At 41.3% G+C, this 16,518-nt stretch overlaps 1 protein-coding gene across 3 annotated transcripts in view; it reads left to right on the forward strand.

Annotated features, from left to right (window-relative positions):
- Positions 1 to 16,518, forward strand: part of SPAG17 (sperm associated antigen 17) — a 48,082-nt gene that overhangs the window by 11,440 nt on the left and 20,124 nt on the right. For all 3 annotated transcript variants that reach the window (XM_032972879.2, XM_032972878.2, XM_032972880.2), the window contains exons 9-25: positions 590 to 662; positions 886 to 995; positions 1,508 to 1,645; positions 2,059 to 2,169; positions 2,854 to 3,007; positions 3,327 to 3,551; positions 7,003 to 7,055; positions 7,669 to 7,761; positions 9,724 to 9,878; positions 10,532 to 10,710; positions 11,035 to 11,132; positions 12,422 to 12,718; positions 14,117 to 14,228; positions 14,722 to 14,889; positions 15,362 to 15,469; positions 15,565 to 15,779; positions 16,247 to 16,385. In XM_032972879.2, coding sequence (XP_032828770.2) covers positions 590 to 662; positions 886 to 995; positions 1,508 to 1,645; positions 2,059 to 2,169; positions 2,854 to 3,007; positions 3,327 to 3,551; positions 7,003 to 7,055; positions 7,669 to 7,761; positions 9,724 to 9,878; positions 10,532 to 10,710; positions 11,035 to 11,132; positions 12,422 to 12,718; positions 14,117 to 14,228; positions 14,722 to 14,889; positions 15,362 to 15,469; positions 15,565 to 15,779; positions 16,247 to 16,385 — 2,428 coding nt within the window. The remainder of the gene's footprint in view (positions 1 to 589; positions 663 to 885; positions 996 to 1,507; positions 1,646 to 2,058; positions 2,170 to 2,853; positions 3,008 to 3,326; positions 3,552 to 7,002; positions 7,056 to 7,668; positions 7,762 to 9,723; positions 9,879 to 10,531; positions 10,711 to 11,034; positions 11,133 to 12,421; positions 12,719 to 14,116; positions 14,229 to 14,721; positions 14,890 to 15,361; positions 15,470 to 15,564; positions 15,780 to 16,246; positions 16,386 to 16,518) is intronic.

The following is a 16,518-nucleotide window of genomic DNA, read 5'->3' on the forward strand; positions in this document are numbered from 1 at the left end:
AACTGACAATGAAGCCACGCAAGCCTCTGAGGTCAAATACAAATGTCATTCTTAAGGATGCTTGGTACTCTATCTCTACAGCTATGCATAACTTAGTCCATTTAACTCAGTGTTCACTTAACAGCCCTAAAGCCTATTGTCAATTGCTCCAGTTTTGGACTTATGGGTAGACTTCAGTACTCACAGTGGAGTGACTACTTAGAAAACCTAATTTATTTCCAGAATACTCATGACAAATTCTAAGGTGTAAGACAATCTGTTTGGTTGCAGACATGGAATTACAATACCACCATATTTAAACAAGACATTTTATGTTAGGTTCTGTAGAATATAATGATAGATTTTTTTAAATAACAAAATCACCGGCATCCACTAACCCACTCCAGAGGCTGTTAAATGGCTTTATCATTTCGATATCCACATATATCGTTGCTCATATCAGTTTGCTTTTTGAAAATAGAGAAGACTATTTTTGTATTTTGTGATTGATCACTTTGTTTTCTGCTCATCAAGGTGCATCAAACGAGAGATTGTTTCGTCTATAAACTTAGATGATAATTTTAAAACTAACGACACATGTATTCACCAGGTACGAAATGGAATTTCGGCAAATGGCAAGAGAAAGGGGCAGCCGTCAGAAACCACAGACCTACCTCCTCTAGGTGACAATATTTTCAAAACTCCGCTGTATGATTATTTTTCAATGTCAGTAAAAAAAAAGTTTACCATTGCACATAGTTTGAATCTCAATAATGGGCAGCAAAAATATCTGGTTAATCAACTTAGCTCGGTAGCACTTGGTATTTAATTAGTTTGACTGTCAGCATCTTCATTGCATTTGCCGTGCTTGTTTCTTTTTTTGTGAATGCATATTCTGCTTCAAAGTAAGAGAGGAGCCTTCTGCGGTGGACATGAGATTTTATCGGGACCTGCTGGATCCAATCCCGCCGGAGTGTGTGTCGGTGCCTCTGATGATCCATTGCATTCTGGAACAGGTATAATCTGCTGTAACTCCTCGTGTACAGGCCAGCAAGTAAGATATACACGTGTGCTTGTGCTTCAGACTTTAATATAAAACATGGTAATGCTTTGTCCTCTTGTTGTTTGTACAGTACCCTGATTATGTTTATAACATTGATCATTATTAAATGCTGATGACGTAGTTTGCGCTCTGTGCTCTGAATCCAACGACTTGGGTTTTATTCCCAACAATCATTCACGTGAGTGGCGAGTGATGTTTGAACCAGCCCTGGGCATCCATCCACGCATTCACTAACCCACATTGCCCAGCATGATGAAGTTTGGTCATGCAGCCCCATGACCGTCACAGCACAGGGAAACCTTCATTTAGTAGTAGATAGAGACAGGGCTGTATATATTATTATATTAATTGATGATGCTGACTATATTGCAAATATTAACAGTGGTAATAACTATCTTCTATTATTTGCTCTGGCGTGATGATGTTAGTAATTGAGGTGATGATGATTCTGATGTTTGATGACAGGTGGTGGCAACAGAGGAAGGTCGCCCCCCACCGAGCCAGCTGAGAGACCCTCCACGTGCTGATGGATTACATCCCGATTTGGCCAATTCGCTATCAGCAGCTGCCAACCGTTTCCCCTTGTCCCCAGATGATAATGAGGTCAGGACCCTGTTTTACCAAGCTTCCTACCCTTACCACCATTGCCAAAAAACACGTGCAGAGAGTTACATGTTATGTACATTACACCAGTATTAAGTTACACACAATTATACGGAGTAACATTTTCATCTGCTATAATTAAGAGTTGTATAGCTCTGTATCAGCATGCATTATGCAGCATTACAAGATACAAGTGTGCTGAAGGATTGTTGAGATGTAGTGAATTGTATCTTAGTACCAAGTCAGGTGGGTGGTAACAGTGGTGAAGTTCTTTGAACTCAGCGACCTGGCCATGGCCAAAATAAGTAGCAAGTGATGGTCTGCATATCTTTCAAATCAAGAGAAAAGCTATTGAGTTATTTTGCAAAAGAAGCACATGTGTTGTTTTTTAAACATGCTTGTGGTGTTTACAGTCACTGGCTGCCTTATTTGGGACATCACTTTGCAGTCTGGGCCAAGAGCACATCAAACCAAAGATTCTTCGTTTCAACGATGAAATCATGAGCCGCACTCATCACCTTCAGGTATTTACATTTCCTGTGCCAAAAACATGGTTTAATATTATACACACAAATTCAGTCATTAACAACCTAAACTTCAGCCTTCATATCACATACTTGTCCATAAATATAATGTTAATATTGTGTTTCATTAATGTGTAAATTAGATAACATGCATATTGTATATGCATAATAATTAGTAGACTTGTAATGATCCACTCCCCCAGTGATTCACTGACCTGTAATAATTTAGGGTCGCTGTTCAATTCTTGGATTTATATTTTGTGGTGCTTAGGAGGCTCAGGGGTTGGAGCAATGTGCCAGTATTGTTGGAATTTTGGGTTTGAAAGTGGGAATTCACCTGTGATTAAATTGTATTTTCAAGTGTGGTGAGTCGATGGTCTCAGCCTGGATACCAATGACTATGTAGAAAAATCGTCATATAGAATTATTTATTTTTCACTTAATATGGTTAAATTCTGGATCTGAGAATTAAAAGTATTGTTGTGACTATAATGCTACAATTATCTCATAACAACGTGTATGGGGAATTAATTTTAATTGCTAAATCAATAACTTGTTCCATGTTTGGCAGGGCATCGACCAACACCGCCAATCCAGTGAGCTCAGCTCCATGCCTGATACATGCTGAAACCTGGCCATTGAATAGCTATGCAGTGCAATGTGTGTTTATGTGTGTGCCTGCAGGCTGCAGATGGGTTAGATGTGGCTCAAATTGAAAAGGACATGTTGAGGCGCCTCCCCGTGTGTGGAATGCTCCTTGATCCCGGCCTCCATAAAGTGGACAACGCAACCAGGATTCGGGCCCAGGAGTTGCTGCAGTACTGCTCCGGTGCACACGGTCTGAATTATGCCACAGTTGTTTGTACATTCTCCACATGGTAAACTAGCAATGACATTATTTATATCGCAGCATGAAAATATTAGCTCGCAAGTTTGGAAATTTTAAGTACGAATTCCAAATTATTGTACAAAAATAAAATCACAAAAAATCTAAATAATTTTATAAAGTTGTTTTTATTTCCGTAATAGTTTTTTAAATATGTTATTACTCGTCAGCAAAATATTTGCACAAATACTGACACGCATGCAACCTCTGACATGCATGGAAAATAATATTGCTAGTGTGTAAACGTGCGTCTACGTCTGCGCGTTTTCAGGCTGTGCAGTTCAAGTCGAACAGGCATCCATGCAGCACGCAGTGCGGCAGTTTGTGTTTGAGAACCTTGAACTGTCGTCCGTGGATGAGGCGGGGGAGCTTACCGTGGTCCACCAAGCAGACAATGTGGCCCTAGCATGGGACAACCCCTTGGCTTTTGCCAAGAATGTCCAGCGACAAAATATGGTAAAAGATGTGCATGGATCTTCAAGCGATGGAAACGCAGGTAATTGAAAGGGTGCATGGAATTGAAGCCACAGGGAAGTGGGAATTAGGAATATGATTGTGTTATGGTCATCTCTGATTAAGGCCTGGGAATAAAATAATTGATTGCTTGTTAGTGGTCTCTTATAAAAATAAGAATGATAATTTACTCAGGGATGCTTCCATTGTGTAATGATTAGCACACTGCTTCGCAACCGGTGTGCCTCGGCAAAGTCCCAGGTGTGCCACAGTATTTTCAGATTTATAGGAAAGTAAAGAACCTTACTGTTTGTAGTCTAGTACAGACGAACATTCTGTGCTGTTCAGTGGCTGATCGAGCCCCTCTCAATTGCTCGCAGCACAGTACGACAGGCAGCTGTCAGCCCACCCGGACCCACAGTGATTTTTTGGTTTGGTATTCTGCGAAGATCTAGCAAGCTCCAAAGTGTATTGTGAAATGAAAAATTGTTAAGAAGCTCAGGGTTAGCAGACTGTACTTGCTTCCCAAGGCCACCAATTCGATTCGATCTCCCTGCGTGGCAGTTGAAAAAATGGACAAGTTTTTAAAATTACCCCGCCTCTGTCCACCTAGCCGTATAAATGGGTACACCACACTCAATCGACAAGTTGTTTGTGGTGGGGTATGAGTACTTCTGCCTCTTCCAGGATGTCTAGCTAGCTTAGAAGAGTAGGCTAAATACCTTTATGAGTTGCAGTTCACAGGTCCCTCTAGTGAAGGCCCTTTCAGTAGGCAGTGATGTAAGCAAGTAATTTCAGGGCTGCACCTTTTATTATTTACCCAAGAAGGCCTAATGAAATCTCTACTTTTTACCAGGAAAGGCCTGCTTGGGATATTTGTCCTTTGCATTGTTTCATATGCATTTAGTATGTGTTTAGAAACATGCGTTTATAGTATTTGGCTGCAATAAACTTCCACATGATAAGCCACTTCGTTGAGCTATCATTTGTGGCCAGGTCGCTTCTGAAAAAAGACCTACAGTGAGGGAAAAAAGTATTTGATCCCCTGTTGATTTTGTACATTTTCCCACTGACAAAGAAATGATCAGTCTATGATTTTAATGGTAGGTTTATTTGAGCACTGAGAGACAGAATAACAACAACAAAATCCAGAAAAACGCATGTCAAAAATTTTATAAATTGATTTGCATTTTAATGAGGGAAGTAAGTATTTGACCCCCTCTCAATCAGAAAAATTTCTGGCTCCCAGGTTTCTTTTATACAGGTAACGAGCTGAGATTAGGAGCACACTCTTAAAGGGAGTGCTCCTAATCTCAGCTTGTTACCTGTATAAAAGACACTTGTCCACGGAAGCAATCAATCAGATTCCAAACGCTCCACCATGGCCAAGACCAAAGAGCTCTCCAAGGATATCAGGGGCAAGATTGTAGACCTACACAAGGCTGGAATGGGCTACAAGACCACTGCCAAGCAGCTTGGTGAGAAGGTGACAACAGTTGGTGCGATTATTCGCAAATGGAAGAAACACAAAAGAACTGTCAATCTCCCTCGGCCTGGGGCTCCATGCAAGATCTCACCTCGTGGAGTTGCAATGATCATGAGAACGGTGAGGAATCAGCCCAGAACTACACAGGAGGATCTTGTCAATGATCTCAAGGCAGCTGGGACCATAGTCACCAAGAAAACAATTGGTAACACACTACGCCGTGAAGGACTGAAATCCTGCAGCGCCCGCAAGGTCCCCCTGCTCAAGAAAGCACATATACATGCCCGTCTGAAGTTTGCCAATGAACATCTGAATGATTCAGAGGACAACTGGGTGAAAGTGTTGTGGTCAGATGAGACCAAAATGGAGCTCTTTGGCATCAACTCAACGCGCCGTGTTTGGAGGAGGAGGAATGCTGCCTATGACTCCAAGAACACCATCCCCACCGTCAAACATGGAGGTGGAAACATTATGCTTTGGAGGTGTTTTTCTGCTAAGGGGACAGGACAACTTCACCGCATCAAAGGGACGATGTACCATCAAATCTTGGGTGAGAACCTCCTTCCCTCAGCCAGGGCATTGAAAATGGGTCGTGGATGGGTATTCCAGCATGACAATGACCCAAAACACACGGCCAAGGCAACAAAGAAGTGGCTCAAGAAGAAACACATTAAGGTCCTGGAGTGGCCTAGCCAGTCTCCAGACCTTAATCCCATAGAAAATATGTGGAGGGAGCTGAAGGTTCGAATTGCCAAACGTCAGCCTCGAAACCTTAATGACTTGGAGAAGATCTGCAAAGAGGAGTGGGACAAAATCCCTCCTGAGATGTGTACAAACCTGGTGGCCAACTACAAGAAACGTCTGACCTCTGTGATTGCCAACAAGGGTTTTGCCACCAAGTACCAAGTCATGTTTTGCAGAGGGGTCAAATACTTATTTCCCTCATTAAAATGCAAATCAATTTATAACATTTTTGACATGCGTTTTCCTGGATTTTGTTGTTGTTATTCTGTCTCTCACTGTTCAAATAAACGTACCATTAAAATTATAGACTGATCATTTCTTTGTCAGTGGGCAAACGTACAGCAGGGGATCAAATACTTTTTTCCCTCACTATATAGTTCAATGCTTCCTTACCTGGTAAAATATAAATAGTTAATCGTATTTGTGCAGGAAAAACTAGCGCGTGCAGAGAAAACCAATACATATGGGGGAAGAAGGCTGAAATTGTACAAAATGTCACGACCATACTTGATGTGTTATCATCTAAAGCATCTTGTTCCCCTGCACGTGGACCTCTCTTGTATATACAATCTACAAGAATGCACTATTGCTCCCAGAAAAAGATAGTCTCTGAGTAAAAATATCTTCCCTCGTGTTTTTATTTAAACAGTAAGTTACTGAGTGTAAATATTGGGGCTTGTTTAAGTGGGCACACAACCAATGACACAAGTAGGTTGATTCACATGTGTTTTAAAAGGAAGTAATATTCTGCCAAATAGAAGTTCTTACGGTCATTTATTTTCTTACATTTTCATTGTATTTAGATAATATGGCCACGTATGCAAAGAAATTATTCATGAAGTACAAATGGAAACAAAAATCATCCCCGTTCATTAATCAATAACACAGAATGAAATAAAATGCAGAAATAACAAGAAGACATGCGTGAGAGAAAGGGGTGGAGTGTGAATCTGGGCTGTGGGCACCGGAGTCAGAGAGTATGTTTACATGTGTGGCCATTCTAAATGTTATTTTAATTTGTACTCTTCACTTCTGTTTTGTCTTGCAGCCATTGTTGATTCAGTATTATGTTATGGAGGCCCAGCATTATTATTTATCTATTGAACTCAGGACTACCGCATGGGCATGGCTGCATGCATGGAAATAATGCCCCACGTTTTTCTAAAATGGCAGAGAATTGCTTAACAAATGGCTATCCTTTCACTGTGCCTCCTTCATGGTCACAATGAACAAAAAATATTATGTTTTCTTGTGTCCGTAACAGATGTTTCAGCCTCGCATGCAGATGATAAAGAGACACACAAAGAGGACTACTTGGTAAGCCACTGGCTGCAATAATATGATTTACAATTAAGTTGTGCACAAGCATCCCATGTTGGCAAGTTACACGAGCACTTGTGAGAGTAGCACGTTGAAGCCATCAGGGAAACACTTGTAGCCCCATTGGGTTTAATTATACCACTGTAGCACCAGTCTGAGCTGGTCGTAGACCTCATTAAAATGCAATTTATAGATCTGATCTGCTATCCGATAAAACAAACTCCTACATGTATTGTGGTGAATAATGATAATGTAATTGGATAAACAATGTTTAATCTTGTTTTGTGCCAGAGTTGGCGATGAAATTACTCAAATCAAACCCGTTTAATGGGCATGTACATTTGTTAATTTTATTACCATTGATTCTCGCTCTAGCAATACAGTAAAGTAAAATCGTATACATATTTTGGAAATTATATGCAAATGAATGAAGTGGACTGGACAATATTGCACTGATTTATTCTTGCTTCAAACCGTAACCTTGTTTCATGATAATTAAATCACTGTGGGAGTGAAGTAAATGCCAAGTGTGTAGATTATTCTGTCGGAGTTGAAATGTAAAGTTGAATCCAGTGGCTTAGTGGATACATTTATATTTTTTATCTCACAGAATGTGGAGATTGAGAAGGTTCAAGAGACACAGTTGCGGTGCCTGGATGATTGGAACTACACGGAGCGCTATGAACCTGATGTACTAATACAGGTGAATATTTGTAATAATGCTATAAACACTGATTTCAGGTACCAAGACTTTATGTACCATTACAATAATAAGATTAATGCAATTTATAATGCGCACAATATTTCACGGATATAAATGATAGTGACATTCAGGTATGGAGCCAAGCTCAGCGTCACTTGAAAGACAGGCGGTAGAGGTAAGTCTTTAAGTGGCTCTTAAAAGGAGATGTAAGTTGAACGCTACTGTGAGTGTGCAGCAGTAGGATGGTGTTCCTGACAGAGGAGACTGCAACAGAGAAACTTTGTCGAGCAGTGACAGTCCTGGTCCTTGTTACACAGATGGGGTTGCGAGTCATGCTGTGTATATCAGTGCAAGTTACCAAGCTTTGTCTATTTTGTATATGGTACAGTTAGTTATAATAATACAAATGATGCTTGCTGAGCACAGACCCAAAGGTGCAAAATACCAAGTGGCCAGCAGCAAACAGCAGTATTGTAGGTTTAATTGATACAGTATAGTTCATTTATTGGGGAAAATAAATGATGGGAGGGAATTCTACAGTTGAGCAGTGGAAGGAAAGAAGAAAATCTGAATAAATATCATGAAAAAAGTTTTCACATTTTATCACAATTTTGTTCAGAAAGGTCATGCAATGTCCTTTGGAAAGTGCAATATTTATAATTGAACTATACAAAACAGTGGTTGCATTTTCAATTGCTAGTATAACAGATGGATAGATCAGTGTGTAATGATTCGCATACGCTGAACTTATCAAGTGGTTTAAATTCGTGGCCACAGCTAAGAGTAGTGTGGTGAAGCATGGTCAAACAAACCCCTATCACTTTATGCATGTACGTTGAACCTCTTTCGCACCGTACGTAGCCAACCATGCTAATTGGAGGTGTGGGGGAAGGACAACAAACTAAACACAAAAAGCAGTTATAAAGAAATTAGTTTTGAAGCTAGATTTAAGAGTGCATAGTTCCAGTGGCTTCCTAATATTGGAAGGAAGAGCGTTCCAGACGGCCGCAGAAGCACATTTGAAAGCGCGCCAAGCAGTTACCGTCTTTGTTCGATGCCCAGCCAAAAGCCACTGCGAGGATGACCGGAAAATGACATGCCATTGGGAAGTCTTCATCCAGCATAGATTGACAAACAGCCGTAAATTATTATGTATTTGTAGGTAACATATACTGTGTATATGAGTTTGTAGAAGAGTGACAAAGAGGCAGGCGCTCTGTGGTGTTTGCCGGCGTATTTACATTTTGACACTGGGTGTTTGTGATGTTTGGGGCGGCGACATGGCCAAGCGGTTGAGTGTTTGCCACTCGATGCAGAGGTTTGTGGTTGAAGCCCAGCGGTCATCCTAATTAATACTGCATGTCTATTAACCGTAAACAGAAGCCGTCTGCTACAGTGGGCGTTAAAGATCCTGTGACGTTTTTTTAAAAAAAAAAATCTGGCCATCTGTGGCTGGATAATTTAAAATGACTCACAGAGGTACTTGCATACTGCAGTATTCCACGTTACTGCTTTCCGCGATTTTGTCTTTCCTCGAATCGCATCTGGAACTCTACAAGACTGCATCGAGAGAGAAAGTGATGAGATAAAGTGATGAGAGATATGTGATTTTCATAATAATAGCAAGGTTGACCACATAGGGTGCGAAAGAAGTTCAACATACATACGTAATTCATTAAAATGATATGTTTTCATAAGTATCTCCGGAACGTATCCCTGAGGAATAACGAGGGAATACCGTATTTGATTGTGAAAACCAAATAGTAACATCGCCCCCTGCTGGCAGATGAATGCCCATTTGCAGTCCAGTATTGCATACACGTGCTGCGTAGGGATGGTTGCCACTGGGGTCCCCTTCACTACACTACAGCAGAGTATTCCAATGGTTGAGATGTGTTGGTGAGGCATATAAGCATCCTATAAATTAGACTTCCTATCATCTTTGCATGTATGTGTTCATAGGTGTTGGTGGAGGCAAGCGAGAGGTACATCTGCATGGATACCTACCGCTTGAATCTGGATGGATCTCTGCTTCTGTTCTTCCACAATCCAATGTCTGATGAATTGCAGAGCCTGGAGTACTGGGACATTGCTCTCCACACCAACGTCAGCTTTAGGTGATTATCAACCATCTGTGTCAATGTAACCATTCATCTATTCCAAAAGGCAGTGATATATTCACATACAATGTATATTAATGAATGTAAACATCGTCTCATTTGGTGAATGATGGCTGTAGTTTATCATTTATACAATCCGTTTTGCCTGCAAACAGACTTGGGCCACATTTAAATGAAACTCTTAACACCATTGGTAACAGCACTGCTCACTCAATATTATCACGTTTACATGCGTGTTAGCTTCTACAATAAAACAATAAACACATGTACGTTGACTGCTAACAGCAGCGTGCTGATGCACTCATCAGAGCTGTTATTAAAATTCACATAGCGATTGATTCTAAGTGGACCTTCACTCGGTATTGATTCTTATAGGAGACATAATATTTTAAGCACGATCACAGGTGCATTGCAAATTTATTGATGCCATATAGCTCTTACGCTTGTTCGTATAGTCAGGAATTGATTAACGCCTTATAATGTTCATTGCAGATGAATATATTGGTGAGCCAGTGGGGATGGCTACAACAGTTGCTTGATAACTATCTGAATGCTGTGGAAAAAATTATGTGGTTCACGGTTTTAGCTTGGTGAATAGAGTCCCACTGTCGACTATTAATTTTCCATTGCCGCTCACTCACCACTCACAGGGACTACCTGGAGCACGTTGCTGAATTACTCACGGACTGGCTGCGGGGCCAGGAGAACACAATGGGACCCATTGCGCCGAAGGCTAAGGCCATGAGCCTCCCAGTTCCTGCCACTCCCACCTCTAAGTCCAAGCCTGACAGCGGAAGGAAGAAGTCAAAGGAGAGGTCTCCACCTCGCAGTGAGTGCAATCAGAAGCTGTGACAACACGACACCGCTTTTATGCAGGATCGGTGACCTGAAAAATGTCTCCATGAGACAGTAAATATGAATTATTTTCAACCACTTGTCAATCCACTGCTGGATGAAGGATGAAGGCAGCCTCATGCAAAGTTTTCGTTTCGGGGGTTGTTGTACCATACTTTAGCACGGTGGTCATTGCAAGTTGGGGTACACAGCACCAGTTTAGATATCACCACTGATTTTTGCTGTGGGTGGGAATTGAACTGCTCCACCCATTTAAGTAGTATTCTATCTACGTGTTTTTTTTATATGTTCTTATCAGGCAGAAAAGGCAGTGCAGCCGTGAAGGCTGATAAAGCAGAGGAGCCTCCACCCCCTCCCAAATACAGCAGCTCCTTTGTTCGCGAGGGCTCCTTAAAGGTACTGTGTGCACACTCCGATGAAAACATTTCTTTTTAGTGCACAGCAGTGAAATGAGGGTGACATTGGCATATCACTAATAATAATAATTCATACCCTATTGTATGTATGTACGTTGAACTTCTTTCGCACAGTATGTAGCCAACCATGCTAATTGGAGGTGCTATTTGTCAATCCACTCCTGTATGAAGGCCCGCCCGGGTTGTTTGACCATGCTTCACCATGCTTGTCAGTGTGGGTTGATGAAAGAGGGACCAGGACTAGTCAGATATCACTCACCCACTGATATTGTCTGTGGCTGGGAATCAAAGTTGTGTGGCCGGGTTCATAGCATAGTGCACCAACTACCGCACCACCTCTCCTCCACAATTGAGAATATGTGGCTAAAATAAAATAACTTCATATGTATCTGATCACATGCTTAGATAATAAACTATCTATTTTTTCACAAAAAAAAAAGATAATTGGCAAGTGCCAACCATTTGGGCCTACTAAGGCTGGATTACATTGAGTAGGGGCCTGGGGTTGTTTATTTTTGGGCGTTCCTCTTTATATATTCAATTCCTTCCCTTCACACCACCCATGCCTGATGCCCAACACTCCATTGTTATTACCTTGGTTATTTCACTTCTAGTTTTTAAATGTGCTGTATTATAACCATTACAATCCGAGGGCCTAAATCTTCGACGAAAAACTTCATTCAAAAAAATGTCCTAAAGCAGAAGGTGAGTGCTGGATACAACTATGTTTGCAAATGTGATTTGTATTAATAGTTACATTTTAATGTGCAATTTTAATGATTGCCTTATTGCCTTGCTGTGTGTGGTCTGGGACTGTTGTTATTTTGATGCCTTGCCAAAGCTTGCATATATTGAATAATCAGCTGGAATGTATGTACTTTTACAATTTGTACTTATATACTTTATCTATTTTATGTATTTATTTGAGTGATTTGCTTAGCTTTCCTATACTTTGCACTGCAATCGTTTTTTGTATTGTTTGTTGACCCATCCCTACTGGACATCTATGAAAAAGAGCTTCATAGCTCATCTTATCCGTATGTATCTTATCTTGTATGTATCTTATCTTATATGTATGTTGAACTTCTTTTGGACCATACATAGCCAACCATGCTAATCGCAGGATAAATAAAAATTCTGATTCTGACCTGGATCAAGGACTTTAGTCCCTGCGTTCATTCGGCCCTGGAACCTGTGTGGGGGGGGAAGGGTTCGTACGTTTGAGAAACTGAGTGGTTCAACCGATTCCTGGACCTCACAAATGCATAGTCGTGGAAGGAGGAGCGCGAGAGGGCTCGTCAAGATGCCGAGGAGGCGGAGAGGGTGAGGGCGGCCAAGAAAGGCGGCGGTAAAAGGGACAAGTCGCCCGGCAAGGCGCACAAGGACGACAAGTCTCCCGGCGGGCGGCGCAGCTCGGCGAGGAGCAAGTCGGCGGCATCTTCTCCGCCGCGTTCCGCCTCCAAGCGCTCCCCCCGGCAGAAGGAGGAGGCGAAGAAGGAGGCCGCGCAACCTGCTGAGACCCCACGGCCCCGGACGCCACCTGACGCTCCTCGGCAGCGGGACCCGGTACGTGCCTTGAGCGGAAACCGCGCAGCCGCTTTGGTTGATGGCAATTCTTCAAAAGGTTCAGCATATGCCATGAAGGTTAATGCAGTTAAACAAATACAATTATTCACATGGAAGTATGTATTGTCAAGGAAAGATACCTATAGTATATGGCATGTGTCAACATATTGATCCATGTAGAAATATTTTTGTATTTCCTTTGCATATTTAGTGACTGTTAATTGAGAAGAATGAGACAGCTGTTTGTGTTTAATATATAGCATGTTACATGTGTACAAATTTAGCACTGATGTATCCTTAAGTATTAAATGGTAAGATATACCCGGACATGTTATACATATATACAGTACATGTATCTGCTGTTGGACGAGGGCTTCCATATATCGTGAGGATGTGGGTTATTTGGTCATGAAAGCCTTACTGAGTCTTACATTCTTTTAGCAAAAGTGTGCTTGGCCAATTTGATTGATTAACATTTGGCATGTGGGAGGAAACTGGATTACATAGAGACATTTTATGCATTTAAGGGGACAATACTTCAAGGTCATAGATAGGTTTATGAATCCATTTGCCTTCTGGACACCTCACATCCCAGTGGGTTTTAGAATTTGACACTTGTGTTATCCACCACCTCTTATATCCAAAGTGCAAGATTATAGGCTTGCACCACCAATGTCATATTTCTGTTACAGAATGAATGGTGAAATTATACATTTAATTAAATGAACACATTACATATTCTTTTGATTAGTAGTGAATAACCAATAAGAATATTATATTTCTGTCCACTAATGGAAAATACGAGGCAATACATCGTGTAAGGAGAAGATTTACATTAATATTTGCCACAGTGTAACCGGACGATTCTAGACTTACAAATAAATTAATATATACAAAAGCAATTTATAAACATAATTCCATGTATAAAATGCCTTTATCGAGGATTTCAAAGCACTGTACAAGGCGCAGCAGACACACGGCATATTAATTAATAACTCGGGAAACTAAGAAACGGCAAAATAATAAAATAAATGATAAAACCCTTTTTCTGAATTAACTAAAAGTTTAATAAATGTAGGTGGATAAATGCATTTCACGATGAGTTGTGTATTGTTTTTTATTTATTTATACAAACCACACGGGTTAATCAAGCTATTTGGTTATATTAAAATACTTTGTATTAATACACGTTAGTACTATAGGGACATGATGTAGCTATACTAAATAAATAAAAGGAGACATTGCATTTTTATGTCATTGCTTACTGTTCTTCGTCCGCAGTCACTGAATAACGTGCATGCTAGCAGCATAATATACAACACCTGCAGTGCATAAGCCCACTATTCTGTGCCTGACTTCATTGATTTATGAGACTTTTTTATGTTTTTGTTTTATCAGTTGCTGGGCTATGACATGGATGGAAAATTGGTTCAGGTTTATGGCAAAACAATCAGCCTTTACCCAAGTGATGGAGGCATCATTCGTGTGGAGACCACGCAGTTCATACAAGGTGTGTGCACAGCACACTGGTGTGCGATGCAAGAAGGTTACTTAAAAAACATAATCAGTTACCGACTACCAATTACAATGGAAGCTAGGTATTGAATGTGTAATCAGTTTCATGCCTTTAGGAGAGTAATTTAACTGGTCTACTCGGAATTCCATTTTGAATTCCTACCGGGTATTTTTTTTTCCAAAACGTGAACTCTTCTATTAAGTAATCCGATTTGTAACTTCACTTACCTCAATCACACTCCAGTTTAGTCTACCAGACACTGCCACTTTGCTGCTTAATATCTGGGTCCATTCCGACTTGTATTCTTTCCCAATAAGCATGACGTGTTTTGTCCTCAATAGTTCAATGACCATCTTCCCTCTTCCCATCTTTCATGTCGTTAATTTATCCGGTCGTGCTTAAGCCGGTTTAGTCACAGCATGTCGTCTATTTATCATTGCTTGCCGTGGAAGCGCTATGAACTCTGGTGAACTTCGTGCGTATGCAGGTTGCACAAGCGTGCGTGTCTGTGTGCAGAAGGACGGCCACCGCTTTCTGGTTCACCGGCTAAATGCAGTGCTGGTATCTGATGGCCACGAGGAGGCTTGCAGGGTAACACCGGAGGTGGTCACAGGAGGGCTTTGCAACGACAAACACCAGAACCTGGAGAAGAAAGGTTTATGATGTGCACATATTCATTGCAACACTTACAATTAAAAGTGTTGTAATTTTAAAACACTTAAGATTTATAATGTGCAATGGGAGTAATTTGTGCTGAAGTTATCTTTAAATACCTTGCTGATCTTGTCAAGGAGCATAAATCATCACACGAACTCCAGTCATTCTCGCAGCGGCTTTTGGCTAGCCATCAAACAAAGATGGTCACCGCATTGCGCACATTGAAACAAATGCGCTTCTGCGGCCATCTGAAACGCTCTTCCTTCCGATTTCAGGAAGTCACTGGAGTTATGCACTTTTAAATATAGATTGAAAACGAATTTCTTTAGAACGGCTTTTTGTGTTGAGTTTGTTGTCTTTCCCCCGCACCTCCGATTAACACGGTTGGCTACGTACAGTGCGAAAGAAGTTCAACATACATAAATATCTATAGCTTATTTCTGACAATAAATTTGCATCTGCGTTTACAGGGTTTCCACATGGATGCGAAGGGAGTTTTGGCTCCTTCACTGCCACTTTATCGGATGGAATTACCCTGTCTTTTAGCAGTCATGGCCCTGGTGGAAAGAGCAAAGCAAGTAAGTGAGGTACCTGAATGGGTTGTGAATATTTTAACCAAATCTACTGAACAGTATATGTGCAATTATATTTGTTGTTACCTCATTTTACTCAGCCAAAGAAGACCCAGGTTTGGTAGTTGCACTGAGCATCCCTTCGGCAATGGCTCCAACTCCACTTCCCAGTGCCAATCCTACGTCCCCTCTGGCTGGTGTGGACAAACGCAGCAAGTCGCCCAAGTCGCCCAAGTCAGCCAGGGCTGGTCGCAAGCGGACGGTGTCCTCCCCAGCTCCGCCACAGCCTTGCGAGACGCCAGCTGTGGTGGACAAGGTTTTTATTATAAATATTATCAATCTTGTTATAAATCAGCACCATAGCCATAGACACACAATTGCAGCTATGCCGGGTGGCATAGCTGTTAACATCGCATGGTGTAACGTTACGCTTTTGTTCAAACTGAGCCTGCTGCTTAGTGGGCAAGTACAAAATATCAAACCTTCCTAAAAATGGTCCATGAACGCAATATTTTGTGGTTTTCAACCCACTGCGTGGTACCAAAATCAAACTTAATGCAACCAATGACAGAGCTTCAATGGGACGACAGCTTCAATGAAGCTCTGTCGTCCGACAGGTTTGTTCCTTTCACCTGAACAAGGCCACTTGTGTTGTGGCCGAAACGTCGTGAGAATTTTATTGTGTTATTTTATTATTTTATTCTCATTCCACGTGACTTTACCGAAAGAACTAAAGTAGAAGGAATGAATTTATCGTTGAATGTGAAATGTATTTTGTTGCAGAAACTGCCGGAGCAGGCTAAGCAAGAGCCATCACAAGTGGAGCGGGTCGAGGAAAAACTCTCCTCTCCATCCACCCTGGCTCTCAGCATGTCCTGTCCCAATGGGCTGTCCATGCACATATACACAGACACATCCATAGGTAACTAACCTTGAAGCTTATGTGCCTAGGGGCGCCACGATGGTGAGAGGGGTGCCATGGTGGAGAGATGTTAAATACCTCACCTGGTATACAGGAGATCGTGTGTTCGACCCCCACCCTGATTTCTGTATAT

Source organism: Petromyzon marinus, chromosome 49 (assembly GCF_048934315.1).
Source record: "Petromyzon marinus isolate PM22_M1 ecotype Great Lakes invasive population chromosome 49, UKy_Petmar_22M1.pri1.0, whole genome shotgun sequence".
NCBI lineage: Eukaryota > Metazoa > Chordata > Hyperoartia > Petromyzontiformes > Petromyzontidae > Petromyzon > Petromyzon marinus.